The sequence below is a fragment of the Lichenostomus cassidix genome, chromosome 6, assembly GCF_008360975.1.
Source record: "Lichenostomus cassidix isolate B80296 chromosome 6, HeHo_3.0, whole genome shotgun sequence".
Taxonomy (NCBI): domain Eukaryota; kingdom Metazoa; phylum Chordata; class Aves; order Passeriformes; family Meliphagidae; genus Lichenostomus; species Lichenostomus cassidix.
In genome coordinates this window covers 17,486,202-17,509,128 of record NC_139487.1, presented here as the reverse complement: position 1 = coordinate 17,509,128, position 22,927 = coordinate 17,486,202, and the positions used below count along the sequence as shown (strand labels likewise).

The 22,927-nt window shown below is 39.1% G+C and overlaps 1 protein-coding gene across 4 annotated transcripts in view; it reads left to right on the top strand.

The window, feature by feature from the left end:
* Window positions 1–22,927, top strand: part of MAPK8 (mitogen-activated protein kinase 8) — a 39,990-nt gene continuing 17,063 nt past the window's right edge. For all 4 annotated transcript variants that reach the window (XM_085065340.1, XM_085065337.1, XM_085065339.1 and 1 more), the window contains exons 1-3: window positions 1–116; window positions 19,523–19,689; window positions 22,216–22,345. In XM_085065340.1, the coding sequence (XP_084921466.1) occupies window positions 19,568–19,689; window positions 22,216–22,345 (252 nt within the window). In that variant the 5' untranslated portion in view covers window positions 1–116; window positions 19,523–19,567. The remainder of the gene's footprint in view (window positions 117–19,522; window positions 19,690–22,215; window positions 22,346–22,927) is intronic.

Below are 22,927 nucleotides of genomic sequence, written 5' to 3'. Positions count from 1 at the left end.
GGGCGAGCGCAGGGGCGGTGCAGCCGCAGCCGCAGCCGCGGCAGGCGGAGCGCGGTGCGTGTGCGCGGCCGGGCCGCGGCTCATTACTCAGCGGCCGAGGCCGGAGGCGGCGGGCGGTGAGCGGTGCCGGGGCCGCGGCCCCCGGGAGCGGCGTGGGGCGGCGGGGAGCGGGGCGGCGGCGTCGTGCCGGGGCGGGCGGGAGAGAGGCCGCGCTGCGGGGTCGGGCCGGGTCGGGCGGTTTTGTTTACGTTCCGACGGGCGGGAAGGGAGCCGGGGCCGGCTGTGCCCTTGCCCGGGGGCGGGCGGCGGAGCGGGGCCCTCCGGCCCGGTGACCTTCCGTGCCCGCTCGAGGCTGGGGGGTCGGGAGAGGTGCGGGCGGATAATGGCGGGGACTCTTTGTTGGTGTGGCAGGAGGGGCAGGAGGCTCGGCGCGGCGCTGCTCCTCCTCCCGGCAGCGGGGGCACGCCGGCAGGCCGGGCTGGCCGCTCCGGCCGCGGGCAAGGAGGGCTGTGCGGGCGGGGCGGGGGGCATGCAGCCCTCCGTGGGCAGCTACCGTGACCTTGCTCCTAAAAATGCTTCTTAAGGCAAGAAACACTTCTCTGGGATAACGTAGCTGCTCTAGATACAGGGGCTGGCGGTGACCGGCAGTGTCTTTGGTTCTATTGCCTTTTAATTCTTAAATTTCTCGCAAACGGAGTACGCTCTCTCTTTGCAGAATTTCATTTGCTCTTTGATTTCTCTGTGTCGTTACATCCAGCTTTCTTTCCAAAGCCGGTTTCTTTATGCCATTCTGTCTCGAACAGCTCCATCGGTGAAGTTTGACCTGAGCCCCTTTAGTAACCTACAAAAACAAATCCCACCTGATTATTTATTCCACTCCCCAGCTACAATAATGTATTTGCGTCTATGGTGTAGTTTTGAATCTCACTGTTGTACAGAACAGGCTTGCCGAAGGCTTCCAGGCAATTGACAAATCCTACACGCTTTGGCCTATCTGATAATATAAACACAAAGGGTGTTATGCTTGTTCGGGGATGGAAAGTATTACCTGCCCTAGGGCATGTGCATGTGGAGTTGAGCAAGCTCACTCCTTGCAGCTGGGTTTTGCTTACAGGTGTGGAGACTTAACCAGCGATGGTCTTGCAGGTCATGTAAGACCTGGTCTGAGTTCGAGAGATGACAATAAATGAACTTCTAGGGCACGATAGTAACTGGCATACCTTTTTATCTGTCTGCGGGTATATCAGTGTATTAGATAACTTGGAAGCTGTTTAAACTGTAACATGCGATGAATCTGGGCCAAACTTATTTAAGGATGCTGTCAAAGTGAGTTCACTGATTTACTTGAGTGTTCCTTGTAAATAATGAAAGGAATTTCTTGATTCTTCTAGTAGTAGCTAATAAAAATGTTGAATTTAAAATAGTCCCCTGCTTTGATCTTGGTCTCTGGGCAAAACCATCTTCCCTTTTTGCCCCACTTGATTCCAAGATGTGTAACACAGGCTACTTTGATAGTAGGATGCATAACATGTGATGCCAGGACAAGGACCAGACATATTGTAGGCTGTCTGCCAGATCTTGATGGTTTTCAGGACCAGCTAGGCAAAAGTGTGATAGGAGAAGAGAGAGAGAAATATCTGCTGAACCAAAACTAATTCAGAGTTGCAGAGGATGTGCAACGTTGTTCTCTGAAACAAGGAATTTTAATGATGCCTTCCAGTGCAAAAGTTTCCAAGGTTTTTTGGCCATTGGCTTGTATAAGCATTTGAGTGATCTTGTGGGCTACCATATACTTCGCGGAGACTTCTAGATCAGAGTAGGGTAAGAGGTTTCCAGATCCTGTAGTTTTTGGACTGCATGTTCTATGTGGAAATAAAGTTGCCTTTTCTGTGTGTTTTTTGTGTTTTTACTTTTAACCCTGCTCTGTAGGGACCAAGGCTTTGATGGCTTTATAGGTGTGCAGGTGTAACCTTATTGGCAAATGCTTTAGGTAGAATTGTTATGCAAATATTAGGGAATAAATATTTCAAGATGGTAACAACTGAATTTATTTTCTGCCTGTTACTTACCTGAAATAAATCAGTGTGTTTATTTTCATGTATTGTGTGTATTTTAATTTAGTATTTGATATTATAATGCTACCTGGCTATTTACTGTATATGCGTTTTGGTTTCTTTTTCATCCTTCCTCAGCTGCTTAAATTATTTGGATGGTTATTGTTTAAAAGATGCATGGAAAGTACATGTTCAGCTCCTCATTTTTGAAGATTTATCCACCATTCTGGTCAAATACCAATGCCCTTCTTAACAGTCTCCTGAAAAGTATGGTGTACTGTTCCTTAATCTTCATTTCCCTCCCAATCCCTCCTCTTGGCAAAAAAACTGCTCTGCATGTATACAGTTTTACTGTATTTATTTTCTATATATATAATATTTCTCTTTGGAAATTAGACCAATCTTGTTTTGAGCCTGGGTTGGGGTTTTTTTGTTTGGTTTTTTTTTAATAAAGGCTAAATATATTTTATTGTTGTAAATTCTTCCTTTAGAAAAAGTCCTTAATTTAGGACTTTTTTAGTCCTTAATTCCAAACCTGCAGAAACAGGCTTCTGTTTATGTTACAGAAAGATCTCTTGGCATTAGAAAGCTCTTTAAAAATCCGGTTGAGACTTCTTATGTCGCTTGCCTGCTGTGAAATTCACCACAGCTTTGCCATGGATTCTGAAATACTTTTGTAAGGTATTCTTGTGTGTGAAGAGATAATGATCTTGGTGTACCAAGCTTATAATTAGTAGCTACTCATTTCTCCTTAACTTCAAATGATTTTTTTTCTTTTAAGTGATTTAAGACTAATGCTTGATTCTTTTTCTGTCCAAATTGATTGCCTGTAAGCTTGATTCTGACTTTGTTGTTGCCCATACCGTAATTCTTATTGTTGGATAAATGCTGCTTGATATGTGAACAGATGGGATGCTTATTAATCATTCTTAGTTGAGTATTGCAGACTAATGGTAAAATAGGGACTTGCAGAAAAATATACTTCAGCTCAATGGTCAGTTGTGTTGCAAACAAAGCAAATACTGTATGTGAGCTCGTGTGTATACACTTAAAATAAACAAAAAGGGCAAACATTGATTCTGCAGTACTACTGGACAGCCTGTTTGCTGTAATTATTGATTTTTGCGTATTAAAGAAAAAAAAAGACAAGCACACAACTCTGACAGCCTTCCATGACTTTATTGATGCTACACCAAACATTTTTTGATACTATATTATCTTAAAAGTGTGCAGGAAAATACCTTAACCTAGTATTTATTCTTTTAATTATGAACAATGGCTAAAGAGTGTGTTTCCATAATTGTAGTCTGTGTTCATTCAAACATTTACCTTTCCCCTTATCTGCTGAAGAAAAGTTGAAATGTCTCCAGTCTGGTGTTTTGATTTTTGTGAAATGAGAATGATGAACAGTGGGTGTCCTTTCTCACTGGGATCTCAAAGTCACGGAAATGCCCAGGTTTATAAAATGAAACTGATTCTTCAGCTGTTGGTTGGTGGCAGAAGAGGGGCTGGGGCTCCTGCTGAGCAGGACTCAACACTGTAGCCCTGAAGGGTGATTATTTCCTGGACTGCATTAGGAAGGAACTGTTCCCATCTGTGGAGCTCCTCTGCAGGGCTGCTCAGATCACACACACCTGCACCGTGTGACAGACAAACGGGGGAATCCAGCACTGGGTTCTGCCGGTGGCTGGGGGCTCAAGCACCTGGGGGTCAACAAGGGACAGGGTTTGCCATCCAAGGAAGAACAGGCTGAGGGAGAACATAATTGTTGCATTTAACCAGCTTTAGGCAAGGGCTTATAGAGGTGGTGGAGCCACTTGCCCCTCCAAATGAGTCAATGGCTGCAAGACATAAACATGGAAACTTCAGTAGGACATGAAGAGAATGAATTTCTTAGTGCAGCAGTCACCCCCTTCTCATGGATCAAGAGCCCGTAGGACCCATGGAATATTCATCCATAGAGACTTCAGACTCAACAAGATCCAGAGCAGCCTGAGAGGAATACCAATTTGAAATTCTTCTTGTTGTGAGCAGGTAGATGATCTCTAGAGGTTGCTTTCAAGCCATATTATAATTCTACTGTTTACAGATTTTAAAACTTCTATTTTCCAAGTAGCTTGAGGAGGCTGACAAAACAAAGGCATGATGATTTAAGTAAACTAGGTTGCTCAGAACTGTACTAGAAGTTGTGAAGGGAAAAGTAATGAGATGTGATAAGCATCTTAGTTCAAGTCTGCTGGTGGCAATACTGATTTTTCTGCCCTGCATTGAACTTTCTGGCTGACTTGGCCAGAAGTGCTTGCAGGCTAGCATAAAGGCCAAAAAAAAAATGGGTTATGGTACCTGTCATCCTGTAATCACTGTGATGAACACAGCAACCCCTCCCCAAAGAATCAGCTGGCAGTCAGCAGCCTGGTAGCCAGTTGAAGTTAGTCCAGGTCTTGCTTTCTGTGTTGGAGGAACAAGTTGGCAGCTGCTGCTGCAGGGCTTTGATCTGCTGGGTGGTTCCTTGTGCTTAGCTGGAGTGTGGTTATCCCAGCAAGCAGCTTCATGGAGCAAACCAGCTCCAAGATACAACTGGTCACCATAGCAGTCCATGACTGCTGAGGAGTGGCAGGACTAATGGCAGCTGGGAGAGAGAAAAAGTGCCATAGCAGGTCCATAGCACTCATTACTGCTCATGCTGCCTCGAGAAGATGTTGTCCTGTGCCTCATTTGTTTGTTTCTTATATATTTGTCTATTTAGTAAAACCAACCAGAGAGCTTAGTGAAAATGAGGTGAGCAGTACAGAAAGTTATAACCGAGAGTGAGTGTTTTGTATCCTAAAGCAGCTGTCCTGGTATGAACCTGTAGCTATTTTAATATGTGAATACAGCTGCTCACATGTGACTCTTGTGTGGGAAATCTGGTGGTAGGGATGGTACATCCTTGAGAATCCTAGATGTGTTCTTTAGTAGCTTTAACACCTAAGATGATGTTGGAGTAAGTACCAGTCACAATGCTTACTTGCAGTACCATGGGTGCAAAAATACATAGTTTTGAAGATGTCATCCCAATGTTAAGTTTTACCATAGAAACAGTAAAAGTGAATACCATGGTTGACAGGCCAACCAGCATAAATCTTGGAAAATTCTGGATTGTTCATTATGTTTTGGATGGGGGCAATCATCCTGGTCACCTTCAGAGAAGGAAGAATAGTAACAGGATAACCAATAAAGGTTTATTAGAAAGGTGTGGGCTAGGTTCACTTGTTTCATTTCATGCCAAAAAGTGCATACTTGGGAGACACACAGTAACAGGAACTTGCGCGTGGTACTGGTTCATTTAATGAGCAGTGAAGCCTTCCAGCAGTGGGTGACTTGCATTTGCACAGTTTCAGCAGGGCAAAACTGGTCCTTGTTGAACAGTAGACAGGGTTTCTTTTACTGATTTTTAAAAAAGCATTGCAAGGTTATTGTGCCATTTAAATGTCAAGATAGTGGAAGAAAAAAGTTCAGTTTGTAACAAGATTGTATTGGACATAAAAATGTTTTGTTAATACTAGCATGGCATTGTGGGGAAATCAGAAAACCTTGATGTGAGTAAAGCTACTCTATTCTCCCCCTATTTTAGTTTATTTGAAATTCTTTCTTAGTTTTCTTCAGAAAGTCAGCAGTGCACCGCAGTGCTTCTGAAGGCTAGTGTACTTGTTTCAGAGAAATGGGACAACAGAAGAGGCTATTGCTGTTAGTAATTATTGATGTAGTTTCCTACAAACTGCCCAGAAAGTAGTTGCTTTATTTTGAAATGAACTGCCTTCCTTCCCACCCCACTCACAAAATATTATTGTGCAAAGTATTGTATTGTGTTACAAGAGGTATCTCTGAAGGAATTGTTACTGCTGAAGTTGTCATGTGTTGGAGCTTTTTGTTCCATTCTAAAGCTCTTATTACAGAGGTATTTTAAGCCAAATACTTTAGACAGCGTTTCATAGCACATTAATCTGCTTGTACTTCACAGATAAAGCATGAATTAACAAGAGTAGCACATTCATAATTGGATTCCAAGTTTTTGTAGCTGGGATTTAAAGTTAAAATTAATGTAGCTTTAAAACATTCTGAAAACTTTTTTCCCAGCTGTTGTGCAAATCCTCCCTTCCTCTAACGTTCTATAGCTATTGTCCTCTTGATCACTGATATTTAACTACTATTTTAGGTCACTTGGTATCTTTTGTTTGCTGTTGTCCTTTAAAACAATTAGAGAACCACTTGATTTGTTTCTTTTGCTGAAGCATTTAGCTTTTATATGCTCTGTCTTCCCGTGCAAGAAGAGGTTAAAATACAAGTATTTCCTCCTATCGCCAGAGTGATCCTGGAATGGGATTTTGCTTCTAAACTTCTGCAGATCTTGTTGAAGCACTCTGACTCATATTTACTGGTTTACTTTGCTGATAGTTTGCCTGTTTGTTGCTTTGCCAGTGGCCAGTGGATGGGCAGAGAGGTAACATATGCAGGCAGACCTTCATGGAATGGTGGGAATCAGCAGTCCCATAGGTGGTCAGGTGAAAGTGTTGTGCCCAGATTAGTAATTTATTCTTTTCTTGTGAATTTCAAGTTAGTTTATGGTTAAGCTTTTTCAAGTACCTGAGTAAGTTAAATGGGCCATGACACATGATTCTGCCAAACGGAGATACATAAAGCAATATAGAATGGCATTCCCTAAATGCAGTAGTTCCAGTCATGATCCAGGCATGATTATGATTAAACCTGTTTTCTGGGTCCAGCAGCAGGCATTCAGATTGCACTTCTGACAGATAAATTGGATGCTTAAAATAGAACAGCTTGTTGAACTGTTGCTTTTCTGAATTTTCACTGATTTCAGATTTTAAGAGCATTGTTAAAAAAAAATTACAAATTAAATTGAGAAATAGTGCCCTGCAATAAACCTGAATATTTTAAGCTCTTTTAAAATGCATACCTTGATTTCCCCTCACCACTCCCCTGGCCTTTTCCGTTCTTTTCTATAATCTTTTATTTGAAAAAGGATTAAGGAATTGAAAGATCCTTGTCTTATCCTGTTATTTCTGAAAAGAGGAGTTTTGCTAAGAATAGTCTTTTAATCTGTTGTCATAACAGCTTCTTTGCCAAAATGCAGAGTTACACAAGTTTTCTTTTGTTGAAGGGATTGTGGTTTATGATTTCTGTGACAAAACTGACCTGGAAGACACAATGTGTTGCTTCATATATTGTGATAATAGGATTCATCATGGAACCATCTGTAGTGGAGCTTCATATGACATTACACTGGAGAAACTGTAGAGATGCTTTCCTATCAAATGTAGCACAGCACAGTTTGCAGAGTGATATTTTTTCTGTAGATAGAGCACTACTCATTCTGATAAAGCTTGTTCTAGAAAAATGCTACGTAATAAATTTCTTCTTGGTTAGTTAAAGTCACAGTTCCGGAGTCCATAAAAAAAATTGAGAGGAAAGGTAGGATGAGAATCTTCTCCATTAAAAATGCCAGTTTACAGGCTGTTTAGTATTGCATGCTGCAGCCTATCTGCCTCATTTACAACCTTCTGGAATTTGAATCTAAAACCTTTTTTAAAGGGAACAGAAGATACTTTCCTAAAATATTCTCTGCTGATACCTAAAGACTTAGTGGAAAAAAAAAAAAAAGAGTATTTAAGAATAGAGGAACTCTGCAGTGTATTCCATTACAAATACATCATTTCACTGTACAGCCTCCTGTGTTAAGCTTTGTGTCATATGTAGCCTTATCACAAAATACAGCCCCTGGAAAACATGTAATACAGAATATCCTATTGCAGCAGAGTGGCACTGTGGTAAACTAGATTAGAAGTGATCTATATAACTTGGTGAGAATTAGTTAAGCGCTATTGGCCACAGGCAAGGGCTTTCCAGAGTGGGTGCACTGGTATTCCAGACCAGCTGTGTTGTAGGAGTTGACCATGAGAAACGCTGGGAAGCTGTATGTGCTGCTGTCTTACTTGCTGCTGATTGGGATTAGCAGGACTGTGTCTATCACCAAAATCAATTTGTAAGCCTCAGATAAAGTTTGGATAAATCTTCAGCTTCATAACTCTTAGTGCAGTTTACAGGAGGTTTAAATGTTTATGTTGGTGTCTTTTCTCTAGGGATAGCTTCATGTTTAGATTATATCCCTTTAAAGATATTATATTCCAGAAACTAGGAAATCTGGATAGCACCAGGTGTGTAATATTCACAGATGAAGACGAAATGTGAGGTTTCATTTCCCTGTCACAAACTGGCAGACTCCCCTGCTTGCTTAGAGGAGAGGGAGATGGCTGAAGGAGTGGTAGATAAGCAGGCACAAATTTTCACCTTTTCATGGAGCTGATAGCATGCATTCACTTATGCATCTTTATTTCTTTGCCTTCAGGCTACTGGAAGTCTCTATATTTTGACTTACCATTTTGTTTAACTTCCCATGTGATGAGCTTAGAGCTACTGGTGGCTGTAGTGTATGTTTTACCTAATTGGCAGGCAGGCCCTAAACCAAAAGTCTGGATAATTTCTTCTGTGACCAGCTGCTTTAGTCACAGTTGTAGAGAAGAGATAAAACTGAGAAGCTCAAAGTGCCAGAAATGAATCAGTTACCTGACTGGTTTAGCTAATATGTGTGTGTGTAAGATAAACAGAAACATGCAGTTCATGTGGCTTTTTTCCTGTGCTTTATGGCAGTCTCTTTTATTGTCTCTGTGCCATTAACAAACAATGCTTTAACCCTTCATGCATGCCTATTATATGCATTTTTTCTTATTTTTTTTAGTAGAAGGACTGTAACTTACAGACTAATGGCATTATGGGACAATGTCCTAGAATGTGGAGAAATGAAGGTGCAAAAGGAGGAAGGTGAATTAAGTGAAATCCTCTCAATAGGAGGTTTACTAATAAAAAAGCAAAAAAATGTCAGTTTTAAAAAGAGAATCACTGCAGAACTTACATTGTTTGTAAGTAATTTACTGTGGGTACATTTGTTACTTGGCTTTTCATTATCCTGCTTGTGCAAGGTGTGTGACGTGTTTTATCTGACTAGAGAATTTGGTTCTCAGATGAATTGAATTTGCTATTAAACTACACAAATGTTTTACTGGTACCAGAAATTATATTGATTGTCTTATTTTGGATGTTTTGCAAAAGATGTTTCACAATATGAGAATTTGCTTTAGAAATGTGCGTTAATATTGATTTTTATATAGAGGATACTCAGAAGCTGTGAATGCAGGTTCACTATTTGAAGTTGATGCTGCTGACCCTTGTTCAGGAGTCAGGATGAGAAAATACTGTTATGTTGTACTGGGTTTGCATAAATGCTTGTGTTGAGCTTCTGAGGGAAATGTGATGTGGACGTGCTGACTCTACCTGTGCTCCACAGGGAGCAGTGTGTGAAGTCACTGGTGGAGCTTTGGTGGTTCTGTCCATTCCAGCTGACCCAGCAGTGCTAGGAAATGGCTCACCTGGAGCAGTGTTTAACAACAGGAATTGTTTCTTGTGGCTTTCTGCATGTTTGCATATGGTCTTACACTATCTGTTTATAGACAGTATCAGTATTCTGCTAGTTACAGTCATGATTTTATTGCTGCTAGTCAGAGGTCTTTCCTTGCAGTAAAACAGCCTCTGAATCATTAGTTACTTCTGATATTCTATCAGATTGTTTGAATGTACTTGGGACATGGAAGCAAAGCTCAAGTTCCTGTTGCCTAATACAAAAATCACTGTCTCCAACTTCAGGTTTTCCTAATTTCAGGTTCAGCTGTTAGTATTTTGGCATTGAGGACTGTACCTGTGAGTGGTTGCTAGTTCAGGTTATCTATTATTTGAATATAATTTGATGCGGGGAATTCCAGCACTGGTGCAAAAAACATAACATTGAAAATTAGCTGTTGGAGCTCATTCCTGGTTTTGTTATTAACCTTTTACTGGGAGTTTTGAAACCATTTGGGGTGAGGTTCCCAAAACAGCACATTCTTTAGTGGAAACATCTACTTTTGGTTAGATGCTATGGTATTGATCAGGTAAGTCTGACAAAGTGGTAGAGAACATGCCAGCTTCAAGTTCCTGTCTGTATGACTAACTCTGCAAATATAATCCCTGGGGCATCCCTGCTTCAGTGACACCGCAGAATGTCTGTCCTCAGTGTCAGTGAAATTGGCTTTTTCAAGAAAGGATGAGTAACAGCATGAAAAAGGAAAACTCAAGAGGCTGCACTTGCCAGCAGCTGCTACTGGAAGCTCTGCTTGGGAAATAAGTATATTCCACTCTCCTGGGGAGATCCTTGCCTGGCTGCCAGTAATAATTCTCCTCTCCTGTCCCTCCCTTCAAAGCAAACAAGGAAGCTCCCAGTGTTAGTGGTGGTTGTAGATCAGGCTGTTTACCTGTGCTCTGCCCCAGGTGCTGTAGCTGCTGGCACAGCCCCTCTGTGGGTGTCATGCACTGACTGAAGTGGCAGAAAAAAGGAGTAAGTCACTTTAATTAAGATGAAAAACAAAGCATGCATTTGCTATCTTTTTTTGCATATATGTATATTTTCTTTTAATGACTCCTAGTCTGTCTCTAAGCTGGAAGCTGGCTTTCAGTAGGTGTGAAATTTTATGGATTCATTCTCCCCCCTTCCATTGCAGTTTATAAACTACATAAATATTAGGCTGGGGAAGATTTAAAATGCAGGAAGCTTGCTACATGTAATTAAGATAAAAAAGAAAGTTACTTAGTTTTTTCTATGAAGAAGTTTCCTCCTTTCCTGCTTCTCAAATTCTACTACAACAGAATTAAAGGTAAAATTTCACTGGTTTTTGCAAGAGGAGAAAATAGAGGGCTGAGGATGAATGTCTATTGAATAATTTTTGACAAGCTGTGTAACATTTATCAGTAGCTCTGGAGACAGCTCTGGTATTTCCCTAGAACATCCTTACTTCATCCTCAGGGCACTTGGATTCTGCTCTCGTGCATCATCCTCACTGTGTGTTTTACAGATGGGGTTAAAAAACACCCAAATGTTCCTCTACTAATTCAGTGTCTGCTTTGTTGTTATTTTTGTCTTCATGTTAGCTGTGATAAATTTTGAACATTTATTTCTGCTTCGATTCAGGATCTGGAAAAACTCTTCAGTCACTGCTAATCAGGGTGAAAACTCTTAGGTACCTTGTGACTTTTAAGGCCTTTAATGTTTGTTTTTTTTTTTAAATGCCTTTTTATATACTTACATCTGGAGCTGAGCATTGCAAGAAATCTCCCGCTATGTAAGGTAATAGGATTACTTGTCTGTTCCAAACAGAACTGGTATTCGGGGAAAGACATCAATTATGAAGATTAAAATCAGATTATCAGACACTGTGAACCTGTGCTGTTTAAGTAGTAGGCACCTCCTTGTTATTGATGGGCCTCCAGGTGACTTTTGGAATGCATAATTAAGTTCAGTCCCTTGCAATTACCTTCAAATAGATGATCTTTTATGTAAACTGATAAGGTGAACACTGGCCAAGAAAAGACTGCTGGAGTGGAGAAGGGGGTGGTTTATTTCCCTGTGTGTCTTCCCTTTCTTAGTAGACTCCTCAGATTAGATATTACCTTAATTAGGTGAGATGGCAGAAATATATGAAGAAAGCTATATCTAGTTTCTGAGATGACTAGAAAAATTCATCATGTGATCTAACTGGAGCATGCTGTTAGTCACTCTGTGAACCTGTAAACTGCAACATTAAATCACTGCAGAGGTGGCATTAGTATTAATAGATTTTGTTCATTGTTTATTAATTTAGGACTCTACATAGTTCCCTGTAAACTATACCGAGGACAGAGTTAGTTTAACACAGAGGGCTCTAAATCTTTCCAAGAGATTTATCAATCTGGCAGTGATGTTTGCTGAACCAGTGAAGTAATTCCTTGATTCAACAGCCCATATTACATTTTCTTAAGTTTCATTTGTTATTATGTAGTTCTAACTGAAGTATTTTGCTTTATAGACAAATTATTTTTCTATACCAAACCTGTTATCTTTTTTGGAATTACCATCTTTAGTGTAGAAAGTAATCTGTTTATTGTTAAATACTCAACAGGTTCTGGGAAATCAAGTAATTAGCTTTGAATTTTCCGTATAAAAACTACTATTAAAAAAGAAAATATAACAGTCCTAAAGTTTAAAAAAATTCAATGTGCCTTAAATTTCTTGTCTTTAAGCAAACTGAAGGGGCTTATCCTTTTCTGTTTGAACTTGAAAGCCTTAGGCAAGTCATAACACAGAAATCTAAATGTGCCCTTGTTGTGTTTATGCAGGTTTCCCCTTCCTCAGTACTTTTCTCAGTGAACACTGACATCTAGCATCCACCTTTGTTTTGCTGAAATACTAACTAGTGAAGTTTGACTTCTTGGTGGGCAAAAAGTATATTAAAATGTACTGTTATTTTAAGAAATGTACCTGCCCTGTTCTTCAGACCTGAGCTATACAAGAATCACTCCAGTATGTTTGTGGCTTTGTTTAATAGTTGCAAGTAGAAAATAGCTCCTGAGATCAGAGCTGTAGACATGCAGTTTCTGCTATGCCACCTGTCCTGGGAGTGGTGTAAGCGAGGCAGAGTTCTGCTGTAATGCAGGTGTGCCTTAGCTGAGAGGAGAGGCACTTCATGGCCATTGCACATTAGCTGGAGGCCTCATTAAACTCATGTCAACATTAGGAGTAGTTCAGGCAACCGAGTGGAAGTTGTTCAGCTTAAAACCATCTGATCTTTGAAAGCACAATTTGGAAACCATGCAAATCCTATAGTCAACAGTGAGAATATTCCATTTTAGAATAAGCTTCAGGTTTTTCAGACATATTTGGCATTTGTAATGGGTTAGTAATATGTGGCTGCAGTTTTCACCCAGCTAATGTTAACTCCTTTTTCCAAATTCCTTATCTGCATTAACATTTAACAGAGCTGGAAGTATTGCAAAATACGACATTCAGTTTCAAGGGCAGCATGCAAAAACAAAACATCAAAACCATAATCACTTGTGAAACTAACTGAATGAGCTATGAAGTTACCTTAGAAATAGAATTCTTTTGTTTTCTAAATTTGAGCCTTTGATGCATGTGTGAAAACTAGGCTGTGTTTGCACTATCCATTTAGCAGATGTCCAAAAACCTTTACACATGACAGCTGAAAATTAGACAAGCATTCGCAAACACATGGTGCATACAAATCAGCTATGTGTGACCTGTATTTTCACAAAGAAATTAAATAAAATTCATTAATGCAAGAGCTTTATATACACTGTGCATTTGTTTTGCATGCAGTAGCGAACTAGCATGTACTTGAAGAACTGTTGGATTTTTCTAGATCAGCCACAGATTCCTACAGAATATTAATTTTCACAGTGTTGGATGCCTTCTAAATAGAATTATTGAGTCATCATTAAATTGTAGTTTATGTGGTTATATAAAATTGATTATATTACTATTTAATGTGTTAATATATGTAATTGTTTTATTTTAAAATTGCCTTTTTCCATTTCTGCATCTCGTAGATCATCATGGTCTTCATCTCTCGTCAGTCCTACTTCTGAGCAACTACTGCAGTAATCTTCCACTGTAGAACTGTTTTGCCAGCACATGTAGACAGATTGCTGTTAGTTGGTGTTTGTGTTGTACCTTAGACATGTCTTGTCTCAAAGATTGTTTGCTGGCTTAGCATCCAAAGTTTCTTCCAAGACTGAGCCCACTTAACGCTTGCTTGTTAGGAGAGGTTTGCTTTAGAAATCAGGAACATAAAAACCAGGTCTGATTTCATGCAAAACTTGTAGTTAATAATGATTGTTCCCACCTACAGTTTTTCTCATTTCTTATATTTTATTGCATTTCAAGGTACTGGGGTATGAAAATAACCTTCTCAGCTGTACTTCACTGCATTAGAAATAACCTGAGTATGTATAATTTCTTACATAAAAGGATACTTAGAGTGAGGGATTTTGCACTATAGCATGGGATGAATCCTGGATTTTCATGCCATGTTGTCTAATGAAGGTATAAACCAGCAATTAAGAGCAGTCTTAGAGACTGAGATGTACAGAGCAAATGTTTCTTCGCCCTTTGTGTTGGCACTATTCTGACCAATTCTATTTCCGTGTCCCTAGTGGGAAAATTATCTCTAGGGCTTCATTTCTTTTTCGGGGCAGAAGAGATGTCTCTCAAATGTATGGTTTTTGTCAGTTTTTACTGCAACCTTTGAAGCTTTCCTGTTCATCGTCACTGTTTCTAGTGACGGGAAAGTGCAGAAGAAGTTGTAAAATACTTTATTTGGAGAGCCTTTCTTTCACAAAACCTGTTCCATTTCTGCTCCTCTGTATGCCTGGAATGCATGCATTCAGGTCACTGCCTAAGCAAAGTAACCTTGCACATATTTATGTGTTGTTTTTAAAGTGATCTCTGATTTCAAAACCACTGTCTTGAGCTCTATTTGATATGAAGGCTAGCAGGTGTCATAGCCAAGAAAATACTGTTTTGTGGTGGTGCTGTGCAGAAGGTAAATACCCAGATGTCTTGGGGAAAGCACGTAGTTTTCCAATTAATTTCTAATTGTGGATACATAAACTTGCTGTGCTTAACTCAGGGGCCCATAAGCTGAGTAAGTTTTTAATTGTCTGCTGTTTCAGCTAAACTTCTTAGAGTTCTGATGCAGATGAGCCTGGACTGATTTTTAAAAGCAAAATGTGAGATTGGCCAAGTCCAGCCCAAATGACACAGTAAGGACAGGCCTGATAATCGTCTGTCCCATGAGCTCTGCACAGCTGTGAACCTCGATGAAGCCACGCTGGTGCCAGCTCTGGTCCAAACACGTTATGTTCATTGCACTTTGGAGTGTGCTCTTCAGAGTTAAAGCTCTGTTACCCTGGAGCTCCCTATAGAGCATGGACCAGTGGGATCAAGTGTAAAAAGCATTAAATGAAATGGGGCGTGGAGTGAGTATCAAGCCATGTCTCTCTGCCTTCCAAAGAAATCAATTTATACACTCTGCTAAGACAAGTTTACCAAATATATTCCTACTGTTTATATAACTTTTCACTGCAAGTTTTTGTGTTTTGTTGTTGGTTTGGTTTGGGTGGGGTTTTTTTGTGGTTTTTTTTGCTTGTTTGTTTTTGGTTTTTTTTTTAATCTGGCCATTTCTAAGGTTTTTAGTGCACCTGCAGTAGGGCTTTTAAACTGAAAGCTGTGTGAGCAAAGAATTAGCTCCTCTCTTTCCCACTGTACCTTTCTATCCCATACCCATCTGGTTCTTCAATATATTGAGGATGTACTGGAAAAACATTTCAACATACACTGTCCATATGTTGTGCTGTATCTTGATTAATAAATTGAATGTTTTCCGTATTAGAGACAAAATTTAGTACTGAAATACAGCATTATGCCATCTTCCAGCTATCTTGAAGTCAGCAAGCTTATGAAGATAAGTCTTGTTGAGACATGCTGAAGGTACATGCCTTTCTTTAAGCAGAAGCAAATGGCAAATTTTTCATGTTAGGGTATGAACAATGCTATACATGGTTTCTTTACTGTTTTAAATATACTTTAAAGTTGGATGAGGACATTTGGTCAAACTTCATTCTTAGTATTCATTTGTAGGAGGAGGAGGTGTCAGTGAAACAATTTATAAATGTTTGTACTTTTTAAGGTTAGCCATGATACTTTCAGAGATACATACTACTTGCATTTTCATGGAGCTACATGTTCAGTGCATCCATGCTTGTTTACCAAGCTGTATGGAGCTGATGAGTAGAAGCTATTGGCCATCTGAAGTCTCCTGAGAAACTGCTGAGTTGTAGTTGCTGTTGGTGAATTCAGAATAAAACTTACACGCAGCCTTGCTGATTCCCTAGGGGATTTCACTCTGGGTGTAGTGTTATTTTCAATTTCTACATTTTTGTTGTGCTTGCTTGGGTAAAAACTACTTATAGCAATATGAAGTATTAGTAAATTAGTATATCAAGCCACACAGTAGTATCTTAGAATTCAGTTTTGAAATATCCTTATCTTAACTGACTGTGGGCTGCCAGTAGAAGGTTGCTGTGTGGTGAAATTTGCTTAGGTACAGTAGTTTCAAGGAAAGGCACAATGGTTGATGTGTGAGAGGAAATTGAAGTTTTCTGTTGGATTCTTCCCCTGCTGACAGTTGACAGCATTCCAGCAAGTTGACAGTTAATGGGACAAATGTATTATTAGTTTCCTCATTAATAATAGAAATCTGGAGTCTTCATCCTCCCTCTCTTTCTCTATGTGCTTCTGCAAAATTGCTAGAAAATGGAACAAAATGTCAAATTTCAGACAGGCAAATTTATCTGATACAGCTTAATCATGTTTTAGTGAAGGACATGGCATGCATACACTGTGTAAGAATCTTAAAAGTCTGACAATTTCTGAATTTAGACTTGCTTTAAATATTAAAGATAGGATTTTTGGTGTTGTGGATCTTTGAAGCTAGACTTCATAAGGCTAGTCATCAGTAAATTAACAGATAGGAAAAAAATTAGTATTTGGCCTTTTTCTGTGAGCTGTGTTCACAGAGCTGGGCAGGACCAGGCATTTCTGAGGATGCTTTTGTTGAGATGAAGAGAGGGGGAGCACAATGGATTCTGAGCTGAGTGGGAGCAAAGCACTGAATGGAAGTAAGCTTGGTTATAAAATGAGAGGCTGACACTCTCGATGGTTGTTGGGCAAAACTGTGTAGAAGTTATGACTCATTGAGGCAAGGGGTGCAGAGGAGATGGATGTCAGGGCTGGTTCATTCTGAGGAAGCTGTAATGGCCAGATGAAATGCCAGAGGGTTGGAAGCAGGGGTAAGGCATATGTAATTTCTAAGACCTCTTTGCTGATTTGAGTGCATTACATCCAAGTGGCTTATTTATATCTCACTCTTAACACACAAAATGTGCAAGAAATGGCTTTTCTGAGAATTGGCTCCATGTCTTCTGAAGCCCTGAGTAAATCTGGTCTATGCTAGGAGAGCATGCATTTAAAATCAAGAGAGAGACTGTACCTCTTGGTGTCACAGTACAGACTGATAATTTTTGATGAACACCATGTAGGGCTGCAGAAAAAGGAATGATAACAGCAAATGCAGATACTCCTCCTTCCTCACTTAGGGATATCTCTCCTTCCTCCCTCATATTATTAGTAAAAATAAATGAGTTCTTTTATATGCTGCTGTATACTAAAATACTATTATGAATTATAAGATGGTTAGTAAATACAAGTTTCCATGTACATACTGGCAAGCATATTTTACAGGTTTGAACATGTAGCAAAATACAAAGCTTCAAGACAATGAAATTTGCTTGTCTATAATACTATATATGGTATATATGTAAAGTCTGTTGATATAAAGGAATTATTTCTTTAGAGAACACTATATCTCAAGATCCTTTTCTGGAACTATAATTACTTTGTTTCACTCTCTGATTCTATAAAGTTCACCAAAATGAAAGAAAACACAAACACTTGGCTTTGGCTATTCAAAATAGTGACTTTAATGGAAAGATGTCAACATTCACCTGGAAACCTTGGAGGGAGGGTAGCAGTCCTTCCTGCATCTGTTTCTGAGGAATTATCCAATGTGAAGTATTAAACTTTCATTATCTTGGTGCTGATACCAAGCAACAGAGGTCTGTCTACTAAGCTATTCCAGCTAATCCTACATTGTTCAATGTTACTAGATCTTATACAGTTTTAGCAGATAAACTCAAGATACTATTTTTTTTCCTCAGCTGATGATGAACAAACATAAGACTACATGAATCAGTGTCTTCATTCTTACGTTTTGGGTTTTCGAAAATGTGTTTGGGTGATTTCACACTGTCAACAACAAATTTTCTCTTTCCTAATTCAGAGAGGGTTTTGTCATTATATGTTGTTGGGCATTTTTATTCCAAAACTATGTGCAAGAACATCTGTGAACAGAGTGTTGAGAAAGTGGCAGAGTCCAAAAACATAGTGGTAAGACTGATAGGGAGGAGCTGGAGTAGTTGTCATGTGTTGCTAAGAAATTAGGCTTTTTGTCCCTCCAGTCAGCTGACCTCCACCCTACCAGTAGAGTCTGGATACAGATTTTTCCTTGTGTTAAGGAACAGTTACTATTGTCCAACTATGCCTCCCCAGTCAATTGGGGAAGGAAGCCTTTAACAAAACTGGTAATATACTGAGGGAAGCTACTTTGGTGTTTAGTTAACTCTTTGTAACAGAGGTTTGGTTTTTTGATGGTATTCTGGAAAAGAGGTCTTTAAATTGACATTTCTTTTGAGCTAAATACTAATTAAGCTACTGCATTTTAAATTAGTAATATATCAAATAGTAAAAATGTCTCCTTTATAGAACTTCAGAGTGTTTTGATTGTACCTGTCTAGCTGTAAATGAATGCAGGTTAGCTCGTTGAAAGTTGAATTTACAGATTCTTAAAAGAATACTACTTGTACAACATCTGTAATTATTTGTGGAGGCCATGTTTGCGCTGTCTGTGTTTTCAAAGTTGTTTAAGATTTAAAAAATGTACCATGTTGTGGCATATGGAAGGCAAGAATCTGTTTGGAATGTTGTTGAATAATGTGGAAAAATGTTCCTTAAATCAATAACAATGGAAGACACAGCATGCTGTCACTCTTGAAGTAACAAAGACATTTCTTCTAGTCAAATATTTGCCCTACTCGGCATTTCTTATAGTTACACTCCAAACCTGTGTAAAGACAAAGTTAAAAGTGCACAGTTAACATTGAAGAAATGCGAAAGATTACTGTAAAAGCCATGATTCAGTTTTATTTTTTCTCCTGTAAGCATCTGCATTGAGGTGTTGCGATTCTTTTTTTAATATGAGAGGACCTTGTTGGAGTATATGTTGTTTTTTCTTACTTTTGTTCTCTCCGTGGTTATTACTTTTCCTCATGAAAGATGTCTGACAAGGCCAGTTTTCCTTTTCTGGCTGAGATTGACTGCATGTCTTTCCATACGTGTCAGGTATTCCTGGTGGTTGTGACCAAGAGTATTTTGATGATTGCAGTATCTGGAAGACTTGTTCACATTATGTCACTCTTTTATTTATGGAATCATACAACACTCCAGGTTGAATGGGGCCTGTGGACAGTGTTTGGCCCAAGCCCTGCTCCCTTGCTACACGTGTGTATGAAGGGATGGTAGGACTCTTGAAGCTCTCTGGATGATGTGAAGCTTCCTGCCTTTTGATCCTCTGTCATTTCCATCTAAGATTTTCGCTACCACCCATTCACTTGCTATTATTTTTGACCTTCTAGAATCTTACCTTAGGAACATTCCTAAAAATACAGCATTTCAAATGTGTGCCATCTTACTCCTGCAGACATTAAAAATAACTTACATGTGCAAATGGGACTTATTTAGGAAGTGTCTTATAATGAATTTTGCCTTATGTCAGATTATATATAGTTGTAAAATCTTTATTTCTTCATAGGCCAGAAGCAAAATTTGGATGAAGTGAGCAAACCAAGTCGCCGTCATGAGCAGGAGCAAGCGTGACAACAATTTCTACAGCGTTGAAATCGGAGACTCAACTTTCACCGTATTGAAACGGTATCAGAATTTGAAACCAATAGGATCAGGAGCACAAGGGATAGTATGGTAAGGTTTCTTTAAAATTTAAATGTACCTTTAGGTTTCCTTAACAGTTTTTTGAGGTGTTGTATGTTACAGAGCAGGATTGTGGAGAACAACCTTTTACATGCAAAACAGCAATGGTAGCTGATGGCCACTTTTCATCAGCAGGGGCTGTTGCTGTTGCTTTTTGACCTGTGTCCTTTCCATCTCATTTCCAGGATTGATGCCCTTCTGTGGAAATTCAGCCAGCTGTGCTGAGTCCTGTAAATTAACAGGGGAAAAAGAAACTGGATAAAGAAACTAATCCTAATCCTAAATCACGCTGCTCACAGTGAAACAAAAGCCAGAAATACTCTATGTAATATTTGCTGCTTGCACATGTTTGCATTTCTTGAAATGGTTTGTTAAGAGTCTGTTTCACTTAGTTTCATAATCTGAGTAGTCCTTGATACCGAGTGAGCATTTGGGATGGTGACTGTCATATGTAAATGCCTGATGCAGTTCAGAAAAGTATACTTGACAATGTCATTCATTGAATAGGAGCCCTACTGTGTGGGCTGAAAAGTGTCCATTTGATTTAAGTTGTCAACAACTAGCTGCTTGTAGGCACTGTTTCCTGTGCAGTGGCATTACCTCAAAGAGGAATGCTGGTTTAACCTTCCTGGAAGCTTTTTTGAATGTTTGAGAAGGATGTAGATAGCACAGGACCTTGCAGATTTTTCAATTTATTGTAACTCTTGAGATGTTAACCAGGTACCTAAAAATACAAAAACATCAAGGAAGAGAAGGGTAGGGGAAAGCATAATGTCAGACCTGTAACTTCTTTACTACCTTGATCTTGTCTTGATCAGAGTTCAGAGAATATGTGGTATGGGTGGGTTTTTAATTCGTGTTTGTGGTTTTGCAGGGTTAATAAAGCAGTGTAATAAGTGCAAATGGAAACTTGAAGAAAGAACTCTAGAAAGAGTTGTTTTTGAAATGATAACTTCTGGCATTAAGATTACTGGTATTAACTAGCAGCAACAAAAAACTGATCTGAATTTTGTTTGAATGTGTGTTAATATACTGAGGATGTAGACAGTTGCTTGGCTAGTTTTAATTGCTATAAAAATGGCAATAAAAGCTTTAGATGTTATTACTGTCCTTACAATGCCCAGTCATATGTTACTTCTGCCTGTTTTCCAAATTTGCTGCCATTTCTAGAGCAGAGATCCAAAAACTGACCATGTAATTACTCTAGTGCCATTCTGTGATTGCTGCTAGTGGTAAATGAAACCTTTTCAGTTAAATCTCTGTGCTTACCCTGAGGAGGACTGTGGTTAAAATCTTGCCCATGTATCTCCATACACTGCAATTCTTGTGATTTGGGTCAGACTTTTTTGTTGTCAGTTGTAATGGTTTATATTTGTTTTTTTGTAAGATTCAGCTTAATTTTGAGGAATATTAAGTAGATAGCCTAACACTGAAACAGACTGAAACTAACACTGAAAAATACTGGTACAGGAGTCCCGTGTTGGCAGTCTTTCCTAAAATAATCCTTATCTTCAGGGCAGGTGGGGGAATTCCACATAAAGTGGAAAATGTAAATCCAAGAAAGTTACCAGTACATGTTGTTCCCATTTTTTTTCTTCAGTAGTGTCTAGAGGTTTTGTTGATGATAAATCACAAATCATTCAAGCCTATACAGTAAAAGGACAATCAACTTTTTAAAGTAGTGAGTTGGATTTAATGGATGCTGCTGTTTACTGGCAGATATTCTTCATTAGATTTGAGTACTAGTAAGAGAAAAGAAAATAATATTTTTCCTGCTGAGACTTTTTTAGAACCTAATAAATATTTCCTTAATCTGCATGGCAGTCAGCTGTTGTATTTGCTCTTACAGAAAAAACAAGCCATGCCTTCCTGTCATGGAAATGTGATATGTTAGGGAGTTGTGTCCAATAACAGTCTTCATCATTTAAACAGCCTGTGTCACTGAATCATATGACAATCTTGGCATAAGTCTGCAAACAAAAGGTTATTTTTTTTCCACCAACTTAAAGCCAGTGACATCTAGAGGTTAAAGCTTTCTTAACATTTTTTTGTCTTGACTTTGGATGCTGTCATTGTCATCAGGATATTAAGCAACTGCATAAGTGAAAGCATGGGACCTTTTTATAATCTACTTTTCCTGCCTTCTCCCTTCCTTTTAGTGTGAAGATTTTATGTAAAATTGATGTGCTTTTTATGTTTGAAGTGTTTTGGATCTTTTTTAGATGGTCTGTTCTTGAGTGCCAATGAGTGGCAAAAACTCAGTATTTTGGAAGCAAAAATCCAGCATTATTTTGTAGAGATTGTCATGTGTTAATGTTCTGAAGCTGGGAAATATTTTTAAATTTTGAATCACTCAGCATACAAGAGCACTTTGCTATATCACATTCCTAAAGATGTATAACATTGGAAATTTGGGGTTTCTGCAGACATGACACAAATTATCTGAAAAAGGTTGCAACTTCCACAGCTTAAAGGACCTTGACTCTAGAGATGTAATAATGTTATTTTTAATTACAGTGCAGCTTATGATGCCATCCTTGAGCGGAATGTTGCAATCAAGAAGTTAAGCCGACCGTTTCAGAACCAAACCCACGCTAAAAGAGCCTACAGAGAGCTTGTTCTTATGAAGTGCGTTAATCACAAAAATGTGAGTGCAGTGTCCTGCTTCAGATGTTAAAGGATTAGCTAGAAGGTTATCCTTTGCAAAAGTCTGGAAAGTGACTTCTGCATTGCATGGTTGTATCTCCGTGATAAGTACAGAAGGGTCTTGCAAAAGAGCTGTTATTGACTAGTTTTAACACCTGCCCAGACAAGGGAGTCAATGTCACATTGCTAAAATTTACAGGCAGCTGTCAAATAAGAGTACCATGGCTGCTAAGTGCATCCTGCTGCTAGACATAGGAGAAAAAATAAAAAGGCTGTAATACTTTTCTTTTTTCCTGGTGCATAAATGAGATTAGAATCTTGTATTGTGGCAGCAGTAACTGTATGGTGTTTATGAAGCTGTGCAGTAGACAAGATCACAGAAATGGGGAGAGAATAAGTGAGAAATTTATTGGAGTTGAGCTGCAGAAGGCTGGTGTTGGCCATTTTCTTCCGAGTCAGATATGTGCAGTCTTCCTTACCTTCTCTCTTAATCCTCCATCAGGAAGATAAAATTTCTCCTGGCTGCTAGGGAGGGAAAGTGTCACAGAAAACTTACTCTGTTTTTTAGCTTTTTGGAAAAATT